Source organism: Lycium barbarum, chromosome 8 (assembly GCF_019175385.1).
Source record: "Lycium barbarum isolate Lr01 chromosome 8, ASM1917538v2, whole genome shotgun sequence".
NCBI classification, from domain to species: Eukaryota; Viridiplantae; Streptophyta; class Magnoliopsida; order Solanales; family Solanaceae; genus Lycium; species Lycium barbarum.
In genome coordinates this window covers 4,519,164-4,535,705 of record NC_083344.1, presented here as the reverse complement: position 1 = coordinate 4,535,705, position 16,542 = coordinate 4,519,164, and the positions used below count along the sequence as shown (strand labels likewise).

The 16,542-nt window shown below is 33.2% G+C and overlaps 2 protein-coding genes across 3 annotated transcripts; one reads left to right on the top strand and one right to left on the bottom strand.

Annotated features, from left to right (window-relative positions):
* The first annotated feature begins 2,495 nt into the window (after window positions 1-2,495).
* LOC132605765 (large ribosomal subunit protein uL16-like) lies at window positions 2,496-5,354 on the top strand. The gene is made up of 4 exons (XM_060318997.1): window positions 2,496-2,652; window positions 3,809-4,310; window positions 4,933-5,014; window positions 5,122-5,354. Exons 1-4 carry the CDS (start codon window positions 2,643-2,645, stop codon window positions 5,194-5,196), a joined length of 669 nt encoding a protein of 222 aa, XP_060174980.1. The 5' UTR covers window positions 2,496-2,642; the 3' UTR covers window positions 5,197-5,354.
* A 1,352-nt stretch (window positions 5,355-6,706) lies between these two features.
* On the bottom strand, window positions 6,707-13,579 carry LOC132605763 (putative B3 domain-containing protein At5g58280). 2 transcript variants are annotated; one of them, XM_060318992.1, is made up of 8 exons: window positions 13,458-13,579; window positions 11,340-11,447; window positions 10,258-10,335; window positions 10,069-10,164; window positions 8,766-8,824; window positions 8,531-8,690; window positions 7,603-7,809; window positions 6,707-7,115 (listed from the first exon to the last, which is right to left on the bottom strand). In XM_060318992.1, exons 2-8 carry the CDS (start codon window positions 11,415-11,417, stop codon window positions 6,903-6,905), a joined length of 891 nt encoding a protein of 296 aa, XP_060174975.1. In that variant the 5' UTR covers window positions 11,418-11,447; window positions 13,458-13,579; the 3' UTR covers window positions 6,707-6,902. The 2 variants fall into 2 exon arrangements, with proteins under 2 accessions (XP_060174975.1, XP_060174976.1); XM_060318993.1 differs by lacking the exon at window positions 13,458-13,579 and adding an exon at window positions 13,266-13,416.
* Between the last annotated feature and the right edge of the window lie 2,963 nt (window positions 13,580-16,542).

Sequence of the window (16,542 nt, the reverse complement as noted above, 5' to 3'; positions counted from 1 at the left end):
TGCACCGGGTGCAACACGGTGGCTATAATTCTTTTTAAAGGTATCTTTTCATGATTATAAGCGTAACATAATATTTAAAGGATTTGTAAAATAAGGATGAAATTAAAAATTTATGCTGTTAGAAATATTTACAAAATAATAAAATATCTAGATATTAATTATTAATAAATGATGTTAAGACTAAACGATGAATAAATTTGTGCAACAAATAATTCAATTCAACATTAAGTTATAAAAGTACTATCGCCTTGTTGGGTCAAGCCATTTAATTTTTATTTTGAATACCAAACTTAAAATTCCATGATTTTTCTGATGAAAATTAATAAAATAAATTTACAATTCACAATGAAATTCTTGTTAAAATCTTCTTATGGCAATTGTGCCATATATAATGGGATAGATGCAGTACAAAATAATCATTCTATCCTTTAATTTATAATTTCAGTATCACAATTTTAATAAAAAAATTAATGTATCAGTTTCTGTGAAACTTTAAAATTAATATAAGTATTTTTAGTATAATATTAAATATTAGAGTTAGTTATAGTCTAAGATAAAACAAATGCTCATTAGTGACGGAAGAAAGCAAAATGAAATGTCATGTAAAAAAAAAGAGGTCCACTGCATGGAAAAGAAAATAGGACCTACAGGTAATATGGAAAATATCATTGAGTAATTTTAGTATAATATTAAAGATTAAAATTAGTTATAGTCAAAGATAAAACAAATGCTCACTAATGACGGAAGAAAGCAAAATAAATAGGCATGTCAAAAAAAGAGATGGGGTCCACTGAATGGAAAAGAAAATAGGGCCCACAGGTAATATGGAAAATATCATTGAGAATGAGGGCTTTTCCGTCAATTCACATTGACCCAAGCTGTACAGTAAAGTAAAAAATGTGTTGATATTTAACTTTTGCCCCGCAAATCAAATAAGTAATCTCTTCGCGGGGCATAAATTTATATTTTTCTATCATAATATTTTACAAATTATGTCATGTTAGGCATAAGTTCGATTTTGAAAGGCAAATATTAAAGACTAGTCCATCTGAAGGACAAAAGTTCAATTTTTTCGTTAACAACTCCTACAGAAAAAGTTAAGCTAGTAGTATTTTATTGAATTTTATATTTATTTTCACGTAATATAGCAAATTTTATACGTGATAAGAACAAATGATGTTAATTATTTAGTATTCATATCTTAATATTCAAATATGTATTCAAATTTTGACATCTTAATCTAACCCATTTGACCATGAGATTTTTTCACTTTTTTTCCGGATTTTTTTTCACTTTATTTAAAATTCAATGTTTGACTATGAAAATTTCAAATACAAATTAGAATTTGGAAAAATCGCAAACCATGTTTTCACTTTCAGTAAATTCAAACAACATATTCTTGCAAAGTTATAACCAACCACAACTCCAACTTCAATATTCCAAGCTAGCGTTTCAAAATACTTTCAAGTTCCAAAAATTGATTCACTTACTCACAAAACTTCCAAGTAAAATGCATGTCCAAATACAACTTCAAGTTTTAAAAACTCAAATTTTTAAATTTTAACTTCAAAATCTATGACCAAACGGGAGCCAAATAAAGTGAAAAACAAAAAAATAGTATCACCGTGTGGGACGAATGGGTTAAGCTTTAAGTTTGAATCTATAAGCCCACCGACCTATTACTGACGCATGCCGAGACGTAAGCCCATTAGGCCCAATCAATTCATTCACCTGTTAACAACTCCTCCTCTTAAATATTTCGGACCCGTTTGGTCATAAAAATTATTCACTTTTTTTGATTTTTTTTTTCACTTTTTTTTTTAAATTAGTGTTTGACCATGAATATTCCAAATACAACTTGAAATTTGAAAAAATAAAGTTTTTCACAACTAAAACAAGTACATTTCAAAAAAAAAAAAAATACAATTTAAAAAACTATGACTAAACACTACTCCAACTCCAACTTCAATTCCAAAATTTAAAAAAAAGTGATTTTTTTTTTTATTTCTATGTTCAAACGCGAACTTCAAGTTTCAATTTTAAAATCTATGACCAAACGGGAGCCAAATAAATAGCCTGTTTGACCAAGCTTCTAAAAATAACTTATTTTAAAAAGTACTTTTTGCTAAAAACAGTTTGTGTTTGGCCAATTAATTTAAAAAGTACTTTTGAGCAGTAATTAGTGTTTGACCAAGTTTTTAAAAAGTGCTTCTATATGTATTTTTCTCAAAAGTACTTTTCAAAAAAGTACTTTTGGGCAAAAGCTATTTTTTTTAGCTTCTAAAAAACTGTTTCTGCTACTCCCCAAAAACACTTATTTTCTCCTAAAATCTTGGTTAAATACCTCACTTTTTTATAAATAAACACTTATACTTTGGGGGAAAAATAAGCTTAGCCAAACAGGCTAAAAGTGAAAAACAAAATAAAAGAGTATCACCGTGTGGGACAAATGGGTCAACCTTTAAGTTTGAATCTATCGGCCCACCGACCTATTACTGACGCATGCCGAGACGTAAGCCCATTAGGGCCCAATCAATTCATTCACCCATTAACAAACCCCTACATAAACAACGTTACGCTAGGGTTTCCTCATAAATTTCGTCCTTCTCAAGCCGCATAACAATCCCAGAAGAAAATTAGCCATGGGGAGAAGTAAGCAAGCTTTTACAATTTCAACTATTATTACTGTTCCCTAATAAAGCTTGTTCCATCTATCTGTTTGTTCCTTGCTTGTGTGTTACATATTGTTTCATAATATATTGTGCTGGATTGTATGTTTTCCATCGTTACATAATGTCACATATTAATAATTTGAAGGATAAAATCTACAAGAAAAGTAAGGTACGTGGTAGAGTTGCTATAGAAAGGTAGTATAAAGGATAAAATAGGATTATTAGATAATAAGTTAACGATGCGATAACACCAAATCAGTTGTTACATAAATGAGGAGTTTTTGTCATTACATAACGATGGATGTAATGATACGATACAATAAAATTAAAGTAACAATCAAAACAAACACAATATAATACAATAGGTAACAACCATCCAAACAAGCTGTAAATGTAAAGAACATATAGTACTATCTGAGCAGAATGGATACTAGGATTCATATAGTGACTATAGATAGTTGGGATTTTTTTGTTGTTTGTCTGATAAGGAAGAGTACCTAGTTGATATATTTTAGTGGACGGTGCTATGCTTATCGTGCTTATAACTAATGGGAATTTTATGATGGTGCTATAGTTTGGGTCTTTCGGAAACAGCCGCCCTACCTTTCAAGGCGGGGGTTAGGTCTGCGTACACTCTACCCTCCCCAGACCCCACATGGTGGGATTATACTGGGCTTGTTGTTGTTGTTGTTGTTGCTGTTGCTATAGTTCGGGTCTTTTGAGACCAATCACTCGATCTCCGATCTCCGCGCTTGAAGAATCCATGTAAATGTCAAAGTTTGGGATAAAAAATGTATCTTAAGATAAATTAAGCTTTTTTCTGTGTATGAACATAAACAAGTATGACAAGGGCTGATCATTGTTTTGTTATTCTTTTTGGTTGAAAGCAAATTCCTTAGTTTTGAAGATAAGGTGTCCTATACTGCATTATTGATATAACTCCTTTTTTTGGGGGATAAGGTGACTTTTAACTAACATGGAGATGCATATTCGGTATAGCTAGTATCAACTCCTTATTTGGTCTTTACTGTAATTTTATGTAGCCGTTAAAACCCTTAACCGTTGGTACTTATGTTGTGTTAGTCATTGACATCACAAAGGCATATGCCTCTAAGCGGGTTGGATTCTTTTCTCAGGACCTGCAAGGTGTTACCGCCAGATTAAGAACAAGCCTTACCCAAAATCACGGTTTTGCCGTGGTGTTCCTGATCCAAAAATCAGGATCTATGATGTGGGTATGAAGAAGAAGGGAGTTGATGAATTTCCTTTCTGTGTGCATTTGGTCAGTTGGGAGAAGGAGAATGTTTCAAGTGAGGCACTTGAAGCTGCTCGTATTGCTTGCAACAAGTACATGACCAAGTCCGCTGGAAAGGATGCTTTCCACCTAAGGGTTAGGGTCCATCCCTTCCATGTTTTGCGTATTAACAAGATGTTGTCGTGTGCTGGGGCTGATAGGCTCCAAACTGGTATGAGGGGTGCTTTTGGTAAGCCACAGGGTGTCTGTGCCCGTGTTGCTATTGGTCAAGTTCTTCTCTCTGTTCGCTGCAAAGATGGCAACGCTAACCATGCTCAAGAGGCTCTTCGTCGTGCAAAGTTTAAGTTCCCTGGCCGACAAAAGATCATTGTCAGCAGAAAGTGGTATGACTCTGTCTTTAGAATCTCCTTTAATTTTTATGTAACTTTAGTGGTTGAGTTTTGACCACCTTATATTTTCCGTATCAAAAGATGGTGCTATTCTTTTATTGTGACAATTATACATTTGTTCAGGATTATCATATATGATTTTGGTATTCTTCATTAGGTTAGTTTAGAGAGATTCATTCTAACCTCGTATCACACAGAAGCTCATACTAGAGAGACAAACTCTTGACGTTTCTATTCCAGTTTTTTACATTTCAATGCAAGTTTATTTTACGTGCCGTGCCATGCAAATTTTTTGTGTGTAATAGCCTAAGTTTGGTCTTGTTTTTTAACACTTTTAAGGGGAGGTAAACTCTTAGGGGTCCTGCTTCCTTCCAAAAGTTGTAAAATGCCTGGAATCCTGATTGGCTTTGCCTTTTTCAATGTTAATATGCTCGGCATTTTTTATTTGCCGCCTTACTGGTACCACTGCATTGGAGTGATAGGGAGTCAAAAGTGTTGACGCATTTGTTTTACTTTGTATTAGTACCTAGCTGATTTAAGCATTTGGTTTTCCAATGTTTTTCACTCAATATAAGTTGTGCTTGTGTCACGCCTAATGTGTTTTCTTTGATTACAGGGGCTTCACTAAGTTCAGCCGTACCGATTATCTGAGGTACAAGTCCGAGAACCGTATTGTAAACGATGGTGTCAATGCTAAGGTTTGTAATCTATTATATTACAAGCTGCGATGTGATAAAATGTATATCAGATCTTGTTGCCTGTGGTGTTGTGTAGAATCTTAGTGCTTTTTTTTATGCTTTTGCAGCTTCTTGGATGCCATGGACGTCTTGCTGCACGTCAACCTGGAAGAGCTTTTTTGGAAGCAGCGACTTCAAGTTGAAGAATTACCAATCTGAGCCTTTAGTTTTCTACTTTCGCTGAATGAAATTTTGTGTCCTGAACATCTATCCAGTTGTGAACCATCTATTACTTAAGTTGTTGCTCTGCTTTGAACAAATATTTACCTTTTCAAAAGATAATTATTGGCTTTTATTTGGATGAGTTTTGTTTTACATATATTCTGACCTTGGCGTTTAACTTTGTTTCTGGGTTGGAACAAATGTATAACAAGAATTATTCGAATTCCTTGGGGATTCTTGGTTGGTGCTGAGCTAACTATTGCGCATAGCCGAATCTCTTTGGTTAATAAAATCCAATAGGTTTATAGCTCTCTGATTGGTGTGAGCTGCATCTCAATTTCTCCTACTTTTGTCTTGTGCATTTGAGCTTCCTGCTAGGGTCATACACAAAGCGCATTTCACTAATAATGTCTCAAAACAATGCAGATTTCCCAAATGCAAAAAGGCAAAAATAAGTCCCACCTAAACCTCGTGATCCAACAATTGACTTGACTAGTTATTCTCCAATTCAAAAGAAAAATAGACTATAATTCAGAGATAAGTTAATTGTCTGGGACTCAATGATAATGATTGGCTTTTATTTGGATGATGAGTGTTGTTTTACATCTATTCTGTCCTTGGCGTTTAACTTCATTTCTTATCTTGAGCTGCATCTTAATTTCTCCTACTTTGGTTTTGATGAACTAATAATATGCAGCATACAATAATCCCTCTGTTGGACATTGTTGGTTTCTGTTGGATTGTCACTGATCATGAGGAAGCAATAGTATGCTATTGAGCTTCTTGTCTAGTGTATTTATATCCCAGTTTGGGTCATACTAATCAAAGAGTTCGAAGAAGGAACATGAATAAGAGTATATAACCAACCTACCATGTTGTATTTTTTTATTTTTTTTACATCTCGACACAAGGAAAACCATCAAAGAGTGTTGAGAACAAAATATGAAGTTGTCTCGATCTTTTATTACTTGAAAAGAGTACAACCACCTACCATATTGTATTATTTGTGTCTCAATTTACGTGGCATAGTTTGATAGTGTGTCACATAAATTGGGATAGATAGAGGGAGTACCTATTGGCATTACTAAAGCAGTGATGCATTACATAATTTGTCAAATGGTTTAAGACAGCGGGGATACGAAATAACCATGATGTATAACATAGTCTTGTCATCGTCCCAATGCCACTATTTAATTAGGAGTATTTGACTATTTCATCATTATTTATTGTCGTCTTACCCTTTAGAGTATTTATGGAGCGTTATAGAACATTAATATTGCAATATGTTAGGTCCTTGGTTAGACCAACATGAAGTGGTGTTCAATTGCGTAAGCCTTGATGTGACAGATTCACTCGATACCAATACTGGTGTAAAGTGACAGGTATCGATTGAATAATTGAGGTGTGCGCAAGCCGCAAACAGGCCCAAACATCACCTCATCGACAGTATAAATAGTGAGGCAGTAGTGACTCATTTTTACTAGCTTGACAAAGATAGCAAAAATTCTGCAAAAGAGCTGCAGTTGTATTTCTTTCACTATCAAGAGTTTCCAAGGCAGTTGCCTAATTAGATTTGGCAAATGAGATTTACTGCCAATAATTTAAACATGTCTTGCAATTCTTCTCAGTGAATATGCTTACCACAGTGAAGGTTTAATTTTTGACATGCCTACAAAGTAATGCTTCTTTACATGTTCTGTTTTCTTCTAGTACTGCGTCTCGTGGCTGAAGCCACTACGGAGACCTCTTCCTTAGCTGTCGTTTGAACTTCTGATTGTTTGCTAGTTTTCTTTCTTTTCTTTGTCACACTCTTTGATGTTTCTTCAGCTTCCTTCTCTCCTTTTTCTGCGCTAGATTTATCCGCTCCACTTGAACAGTGGGATGCTCGAACTATGTAGACCTATGACCAATAGAAAACTAATAAGAACACTTGAATTAAGTACCTCAAATCACTTAAGAATACCACCACTACTACTATATTATTAACCAGTGTTAAACTTCCTCTATCCCAATTTATGTGGCATTAACCACCTTCAAAGAAAGAATTGAAGCTGTTTGCCTGCACATTTATTCAACTATATTCCATGTAATCTCAATAACTAGGACAAATCAGATAAGTTAAAAATGTACTGAATTTGCACTATAACATAACACTAAAGTGTGTTACTCGTCTCCTCCCATCCTCCAACTCATCCCATAGCCCACCCCTACTACCATAGCCTACATCCTCACCCTATAGTGCTTGCCTATATTATATACAAAACCACTAGGAAATAAGTAAGAAATCCGCATATTTTCCAAAAAAACATTTTCCTTCCTACCAAACACACCCTATATTCAAAATCAGTTTATTTCATGGACAAGAGGGTTGCATATTGAAATCAAACCTTAAATTTTGTTGGCTCAACCAATTCAAATACTAGAGCATCTCCATCATCCAGCTTATGATCTAGTGCAAATGCTCTCCATCCTCCACTTAGTCCAGTTCTTTTGCCAATAAATAGAGATTCATACTCTAAACCTTCCTCATCCACTAGCAGAACATTTACGGTAGACTTGGGAAGATGGTCTTCACAAAATCTAGTAGGAAGTCCCTGAGATATCATATAGGATAGGCCATAATGAGTCTAGCATACATAAAGTTTATAAGTTCAATATATTCCCTAAAGTATGTACGGAACAATTTTGGTCCTTTAAGTTTGCCAAAAGTTAACCCTTTTAGATTTGACGGGAACAGTAGGAAAAAATGATTTAACCATAAACACCAAAAAAGTCCTATCAAATCCTAAAATATGCAACACGAAGAACTGCACTAGACACTAAAAGGACATAAGAATATAACATAAATTGCATCTCAAAAAGTTGCATCAGACTCCAGAAATAAATTGAAAATAGTAGAAACTACAAAAATTGTACCTCTAAAGATGATTTCCCGTTCATCCTTTTTTTTTCTCTCCTACTGTTCCCATCAAATATAACACACAATATTAGGTAAATATCTGACAGAGACAAAATGTTCACTTTTGGCCAACTTAAAGGACTAAACCAGTTCAGTACATACTTAAAAGAACAATTTTGAATCTGCCCTCAACATAAGGAACCATTTTTGTTATTTCTCTAGTTCAAGTCTATGGCAACTCACCAACCAGAAACAGAGTTCCGTAAATATTTGACGGAGACTAAAAATGTTAACTTTTCGCAAACTTAAAGGACCAAAACTGTTCAATGCATACTTAAGGGACTATTTTGAATCTACCCTCAAACATAAGGGACCATTTTGGTCAGTTTCTCGAGTTGAAGTCGATGTCAACTTACCAACCAGAAACAACTGTAGACATGAGAGCGGACCATAGACTTGATAAAATATGGATTTTCAGACTGCAGATTGTTCTGAAGCTTTTCTGCATACTTTAAAGCTTGTGCTTTCTCTTCATATGAAGCAACTTTCACTTCTTCTAATGGTCTTGCTAGATAACTGCCAGTCCAAAGCAATTATTTCAGAGTTGTGACAGAAGAAAATGGTATCGAAATTCAAATTAATCTGTCTTACGTTGCCCATGAAGAGCTGAATCTTGATCTCTTCCGCGAAGATGGAATCTCTATATCAATCTGAGGTTATGATTGATTAGCAACAAAATGAAGAAATCAACAACTGATAACCAGAGGAAGAAAATTAGCAAACCAATTTGAGATGAAATTTTTTTCACTAGGAACTTAAGCAGTCCATTTCTAAGACTCTTAGGCCCTGATAGACCCCATAGTAAATACAGTGGACAAACCAAGATATGTATGAAGAATAGTTTCCATGTACCTTGATCTCTATCGACAACAAACTACACTATGAAACATCAGCAGTTAAGTATCTCTATTAAGGCTGAATATATTAACAACCCCATAAATTAGCCAGTAAATTTCATTTAGACATTCAAATTACGTCCTATTCCAATTGAGCACCTGAAAATATGATAAAGTGCTCCTATTAGACACTTCCGGCTCAAAATTTGAGAGAAGTTTCTGCGTGTGTTCTCAACTGTCTATTATGTATATAATAAGTTAACCATATAAATATGCAACATTTTTATTATACACATCAGTCTCAATTGAAACATGCCTGAGTGTTATGGCTTATTGAGGATAGTGTGCATTATTAAAGTAGGTGACATATTTTAAGCGATTAACTTATCGACGTAATGACCTTTTTAGAATAAAACACATGAACTTTTTCAAAATTTGAGTCGGAAGTGTCTAATAGAATACTTTATTATGTGTGTAGGTGCTCAATTGGAACAAGCCGTAGTTCGAGTGTGTATATGACATTTATTACTGGCAAGTTTAAGGGGTTGTCGGTGTATTAAGCCTTCAACTAATCTCAATAATCATAGTCTTGACGCTCCTTCCGGATTCACCATGGTACTTATGATTATGTAGCAGAGTTATACATGTAAACTAAAGTGTAAAAAAAGGATATGAATGTACAATCATAAAGTCTAAGTAGATTTCTTAACCATTATCTTTATTCTGAAGTTTGTGTGATTTAAGGACCTGTTTGGCCATGAGTTCACTTTATTTTAAAATCAGTGTTTAGTTATAAAATCTCCAAATCCAACTTGGAATTGGATTTTGAATTTGGAATAGTGCTCCATACCTGTTTTTCAACTCCACCTTCATAAATTCCAAATAAAGTGCCCTATTCTCTCATTTGCAAAAAGTATAACCAAATACAATTCTATGTTCAACTCCGACTTCATAAGTTTCAAATAAAGTGAAAAGTATTTGAATCTATGACCAAACGCCTACTTACTATGTAGTATCCAGTATGTAATATGTACTAAAAGAAAAACATGAAATCTTACTTCATCACGGTATGATGGAGCAGGATTCCTAGCCCGTGTAGACCTTCTTGGCTCCGACATGTAAACATCGTTTGCTTTTTGTCTAACTCGGCGTAGCTATGCATGAAAAGAAAATAATATCAGCTAACGCATGCTTATATAAGAGCCACAATAGTTCTTTATTGAAAGGAAATATTAATAACATTTCACCTCGGATTTATAGTTGGACTTCTTCTCGGACTTTGTAAGATCAGAAAGGTTTTTAGATATATTCAAAATCCCCAAATCCTTCAAAAAGGAAATGCAACAGAATTAGAGAAAGAGAAGGAAATCTTTACAAGTCCTACAACAAGTCATTGGCAGGTTCATTGTAAACTCTGCAACATATTCGTAGGGGTTGTTTGGTTGCTGGTTAGAGTTATGCAAGTATTAGTAATACAGGGTTTAGTTATTCATGTATTAGTTATTTTATCTTCTATCCTGCATAAAATAATACTACATAAATTGACTCATAACTTACACATGTTTAAGTTATATTGGAGATAACCAAACATCGTACTCAGTATGCTGAATTTTATACAAATCAACTAAAAGGTTACCAAACAGGATACGAACTATGCTAATTTTAATACATGAACAATTCCCACCCTAACCAGCAACCAAACGACCCCTAACTACATTAGAGGCCCGAATGGTTTTTATATAAATTTTTCAAAAGAACTGCTAAAAAGGTAGGTTTTGTGAATACATATAATTTTTGTCCAAAGCTTTTCATAAAAACTAATCCACATATGCAACTTTCCTCCATAATTGTTTTTGAAAACTTAACCATACAAAATTCAAATGACACCAAATATTTCATATGAAGTTTCAAGCTAATGAATTCTTATACAATGTTATCAAAAGTGAAAAGCGCATATAAAGCATGGGCTTTAATGAAAAAAGGCGTAATGGTGCAAACATACAAAAATATATATGTTTAGTCCAAGACTATTAATAATAAGCATGAATAACAAATATATGGACAAAGAAATTGTAAAAACATTAGGACAAAGTGAAATATCAATTATCTAGTGTCACCTCATCAAGAGAGGCTCATCAGCAAGGAAAAGTATGTCTTAGAGCCTTGATGATGACACTGAAACACACATAAAGAGAGGCAAAGCGCTCAACATGTTTTGAGCCTCGCTTCAGGGCTTAAGCGCGCCTTTGACAGCACTGTTCTTATAGTTCTTCAACAAAATCTGGTCTGGACAGAAGTAAAAGATATTGTGCCGTAACAAAGTTAGTACCTCAAATCGTTTCTTATTGTCCAGAACCCTTTGCCTGCGGATCTCCTCGTAACTGTTGGTGCTGTTGTCATTTGCCATTGATTGCAATACTCAAAAGACCTCTTTGATCTGGAAAAGAAAAGAGTATTTTTTGTAATGCACTTCAGAGCTGAAATGTGAAACAAACACCAAATGTTGTTTCACCTGCAAATCATATCTGTTAGACCAAACTTTCAAAATTTACTTGTTTGAAAAATGTTTTTTTGTCAGAAGTATGGCTAATTAATTTGAAAAGCACCTTTGCTAATATTAGAGCAGTATTTTGTGCTTGATCAATGTTCCAAAAGTGCTTCTAGAGAAAAACTACTTTTTAGCTTATGTTACTACTCAAAAACACTAATTTTTTCCCAAAAGCTTGACCAAACACCTCAATTTTCTAAAATAAACACTTTTTGGCAAAAATAAGCATTTTTTACTTCCCAAAAGCTTCACCAAAACAGGCTAACTAGGTCACTTGCTAATTGCATAAAGATAACCAACCATGGAAAGAAGCAATTACTATCACCAATTGGATGATAAGTTACTCTACTGTTTAAAACTTTTACTGGTTTACAAATATCCCTCCCTACCTTCCAAGATAGGGGTAAGGTCTTCGCACACTTTATCCTCTCCAGACCCCACATTGTGGGATTTCACTAAGTATGTTGTTGTTGTACTGTTTTACAAATACAGGGAGGCCAAAAATCTGTCAATTTTGGTTCAATGACACCTTCCAAGAATACATTCAAACTTTTTTTCAAGAATGTTCTACATGGATAACATCCCTCAAACTGCTCACTAGCAAATGCTACCAGCAAGCACCAAACAGAACTACATTTAACAACAGTTGCCTCCTTTCTAGTCCGCTCTTCAATTCCAAATTACTTGGTGTATGAATGCCTCAAAATTAACTACTACTCACTCTGTCCCAATTTATGTCATGTACTTTTTTTTTAGTCTATCCCAAAAAGAATGATACATTTCTTATTTACAAATAATTTAACTTAAAAACTTCCTCTTTTATCCTTAATGAAATGATTTACAGCCACACAAGTATCAATGTCCTGTTTTAGATCACAAGTTTCTTTCTTAAACTCCGTGCCTGGTCAAACTATAAAAAAAAGGGCAGCCCGGTGCACTAAGCTCCCGCTATGCGCGGGGTCCGGGAAAGACCGGACCACAAGGGTCTATTGTACGCAGTCAAACTATATCACATAAAATTAGGACTAAGGGAGTAGTATTATATTAGACATCAACCTTACCACAACCCTCATTCTTTATCCGAGATTAGAAATGATTATACTTTATATATATATAAGTTATATAACCTAAGTATATTGATATATATAAGTATATTCTTACTATATTTTAGGTATATGTAGTATAACTTAAGCATATAACTTAATATATATATATATATATATATATATATATATATATATATATAACTAAAATATACTAAGAATATACTTATAATATATAGTATACATATAACTTAAACATATATATATATATATATAATCAACATTCACTGCATAAAAATACCAGCGTTTTGTCTTCAATTGTGGGATTACACTGGGTAGGTTGTTGTTGTTGTTGTTTTTTAACTTTAAAAGACCAAAAACATAACACCAGCACGAAGAAAATAAAAGCACCAATCTTTCGAGCAAGAAATCCGATTCCCTCACAGTGCAAAGATTATACTAAGTTACAGATACTCAACAGTGTAAGGATTTGTTTACACTATCAGTGTTAGTTTTATCAAACGATTTACCTATAATTACCTTGTAAAGAAAAGGGCTATTAAAAGAACAGCAAAAAAATGTAATACAATAAAGATTTGTTTACACTATCAGTGTTAGTGTTCATTTTATGGGATTACTAATTAATGCTTATCAAGAGATTTACCTGTGATTACCTCATAAATGATTAACAGTGCAATGCTAAACTCAAAAAAAAAAAAAAAAAAAAGGCTATTAAAGAACGGCAAAACAGTGTAGTACATAAAAGAGGAAGAAACAAAAAATCATAGAGATTAAAATCGCTAACACAAAATGAAAAAAAGAAGAAGGATAAATTGAGAGCAGTAATAGTAAAAACCTGAGGTGAAAATGCAGGTAAAAGGCAGAGAGACACAGAAAAGAGGAAATGAAGAGCCTCTTTTAAATTTGAATTGAGAGGGAAACAGTATGTGTGCTATACAGCTTTGGGTTCTGTGTACACACTAAACATAAATTTATTTTTTGGTAAGTAGTGAACTAAGCTAAAAAAATTATTTATTACTCCCTCCGTCCCATATTACTTGATCATATTATTAAAAATATATGTTTGAAAATTATTTGTTTATTTATAAAATCAAAATAAAATTAATTAAATATTTCTCATCTTATCCTTAGTATTAAATGTTTTTTAAAATAGTCAATATTGATTAGAATGTATTTATTGAAAAGAGATAAGGGTAAGGTAGTAAAATACATCTTTTATTTATGATTTGTTAAGGGGCGTGTAAAAGAAAAAGTGGCCAAGTAATATGGGACAGAGGGAGTAACCAAAGTGTATGAGTATTAATTTGGTGTAACCAATAAGGAGTCAGTGTGGTTGCTAGTTAGAAAATGATTTATATATGTATTAAAACTAGCAAAGTTAATATTGTGTTTGGTAATTTTTTTTAGTTACTTTGTATAAAATTCAGTATAATACGGTGTTTGATTGTAAGTTTATAATCCTGAATAATTATATCATGTATAAGTTATGAGTTAATTTGTGTTTTATTTTATGCGAAATAAAAGATGAAATAAATAACATATAAATAATTAGATTTTGTATAATTAATCTCTGCATTACAAATATCGACATAACCAACAACCCCTATGTGGAAATAGAATAGTGAAGCGTAATTAAATATTCTTTTCCTAATTAGACCCATCTACATCACGTGTCAGTGTTTAGAAAGGGAATTATGTTGTAGGGTCCAAAGTACAAAGGTTGAATCATCTAAGGAAAATCCATTTTAATTTTTTCTTAAATTAAAAAAGCTTATAAATTCAGGAATTATATGACAACTATAAGTTATATTTATTTATTATTAAACATATTTAAAAAAAATTATAGTTAAAGAAAGAGGTGATTGACCCTTTATAAGGTGAGAATGAGTTTCCTTTGTGCATGATCTAGAAAGTCTAATTGATTTCTTTCTATTTCCTTTAGCTATTTTACAATTCTGAATAACTTATAACATGCATCTAAATTTACATCTCAAAAACATTAAATCTAAATTGAACGGACAAAATTCTTTTTTGCAAATCGTGTGTTTACCTCAATTAAGGCTGAATATATTAACAACCCCATAAATTAGCCAGTAAATTTCATTTAGACATTCAAATTACGTCCTATTCCAATTGAGCACCTGAAAATATGATAAAGTGCTCCTATTAGACACTTCCGGCTCAAAATTTGAGAGAAGTTTATGCGTGTGTTCTCAACTGTCTATTATGTATATAATAAGTTAACCATATAAATATGCAACATTTTTATTATACACATCAGTCTCAATTGAAACAGGCCTGAGTGTTACGGCTTATTGAGGATAGTGTGCATTATTAAAGTAGGAATATGCTTCAGAGTTTTTGTGCAAACATATATCAAATATCTACAAGAATAAAAACAACGATTATAGTATTTGTTATTACAGTCTAATCTCTAGAGCTTCTTTTCTAAGAATACATTGTGCGTCTAGTTGGCGTAGTGCACGAAGCCAGATTTGAGAGACATTCACATTTCTCACATCTTTCAATTTTATTTTGACCGGTAGCAATTGCTTATGGACACTTATGGATCATCATACCTGCAATGATACAATATTGGCAGTTTCATAAGATCGTGTATTCCGACAAAAACTTGCCAAAAGTTCATAAAATTTTCATATACAGTCAAACCTCTCTATAACAACCATTCTCTATAATAGCATTTTACTACGACAATCTCTCTGTAATAACCATCCATCCTCTATAATAACATTTTACCATGACAACCATGTTTTATGTGAAATCAATCTTTCATGTTGTGTTCTCTATAACAATGTTTCACTATACGACAACAACATACAAGACCCGTTTGGCCATAAGAATTATTCACTTTTTTCCGGAGTATTTTTTCACTTTTTTCCGGAGTATTTTTTCACTTTTTAAAAAAATCAGTGTTTGGTCATGAAAATTCTAAATACAACTTGAAATTGTATTTGAATTTGAAAAACAACAAAACTTGTTTTTCACTTTTTTCACAACCAAACCTTGTTAAAAAAGTACATTTCAACAATAAAATATTATTTTCAAATACTATGGTCAAACACAACTCCAACTCCAACTCCAAAAATTTCAAAAAAAGTGAAACTATTTTTTGTTTCTATGGCCAAACGCCTACTCAGTGTAACCCCACAAATGGGGTCTGGAGACAGGGGCGGAGCTAGGTAGAGGTCAGGGGTTCATCCGATGAACCTCCTTCGGCGAAAATTTGCACTGTATATACAAAGTTCAAATTATTATTTTTATGTTGAACCCTCTTGACTTCTTCGTGTGGTTTACTTCTTTATATATTTAAAACCCTTAATGAAAATTCTGACTCCGTCACTGTTTGGAGCAGGCAAATCTTACATCTACCGTTATGGGTATGTTTCACTATGGTGTAATGTTTCACTATAGCAACCAAAAAATATCGAGACAAATAATGCTTTTATAGAGATGTTTTGATGTATATTAGTTTAGAGGTGCCACATTTAAGCTTCAGGGAAATAATTGCTAAACCCAATTAAATCCCCTTTGTCAGGATAGTAGCAAAGGGTTTCAGATGGTGTTTTAGATCATAGGTTCGACTGCCAGTTGTAGCATTTTAGCATTATTTTGAAATTTGAATCGTCATCTCCAACCCTACCCCTACATGAACAAACATGTATTGGCATTGACCGTCGAAGTCATAATAACACAGTTGACCCACAATGGCATTCAATGCCTAGCATTTGTTCTGAATGTATTTAATAACTAATCGAGTGCCAAAACCAAATTGTCAACAGTAATTTACGCGTGGAAATACCAAAAAGAAAAGGAATGGAGTCGAACTCTCTGACATCGTACTCGCAAAACCTTTAAACAAGCGTTTAGAGACAGGAAGAAAGAAAGAAAACGAAAAAAGA

Coding starts and splice junctions, on each gene's coding strand:
- LOC132605763 (XM_060318992.1), bottom strand. CDS start 11,417: ATGGCAAATGACAACAGCACCAACAGTTACGAGGAGATCCGCAGGCAA. Junction 8,825..10,068: donor CTCCATCATACCGTGATGAA/GTAAGATTTCAT, acceptor TCATAACCTCAG/ATTGATATAGAGATTCCATC. Junction 8,691..8,765: donor TTCAGCTCTTCATGGGCAAC/GTAAGACAGATT, acceptor TTGGACTGGCAG/TTATCTAGCAAGACCATTAG.
- LOC132605765 (XM_060318997.1), top strand. Junction 4,311..4,932: donor ATCATTGTCAGCAGAAAGTG/GTATGACTCTGT, acceptor CTTTGATTACAG/GGGCTTCACTAAGTTCAGCC. Junction 5,015..5,121: donor ACGATGGTGTCAATGCTAAG/GTTTGTAATCTA, acceptor ATGCTTTTGCAG/CTTCTTGGATGCCATGGACG.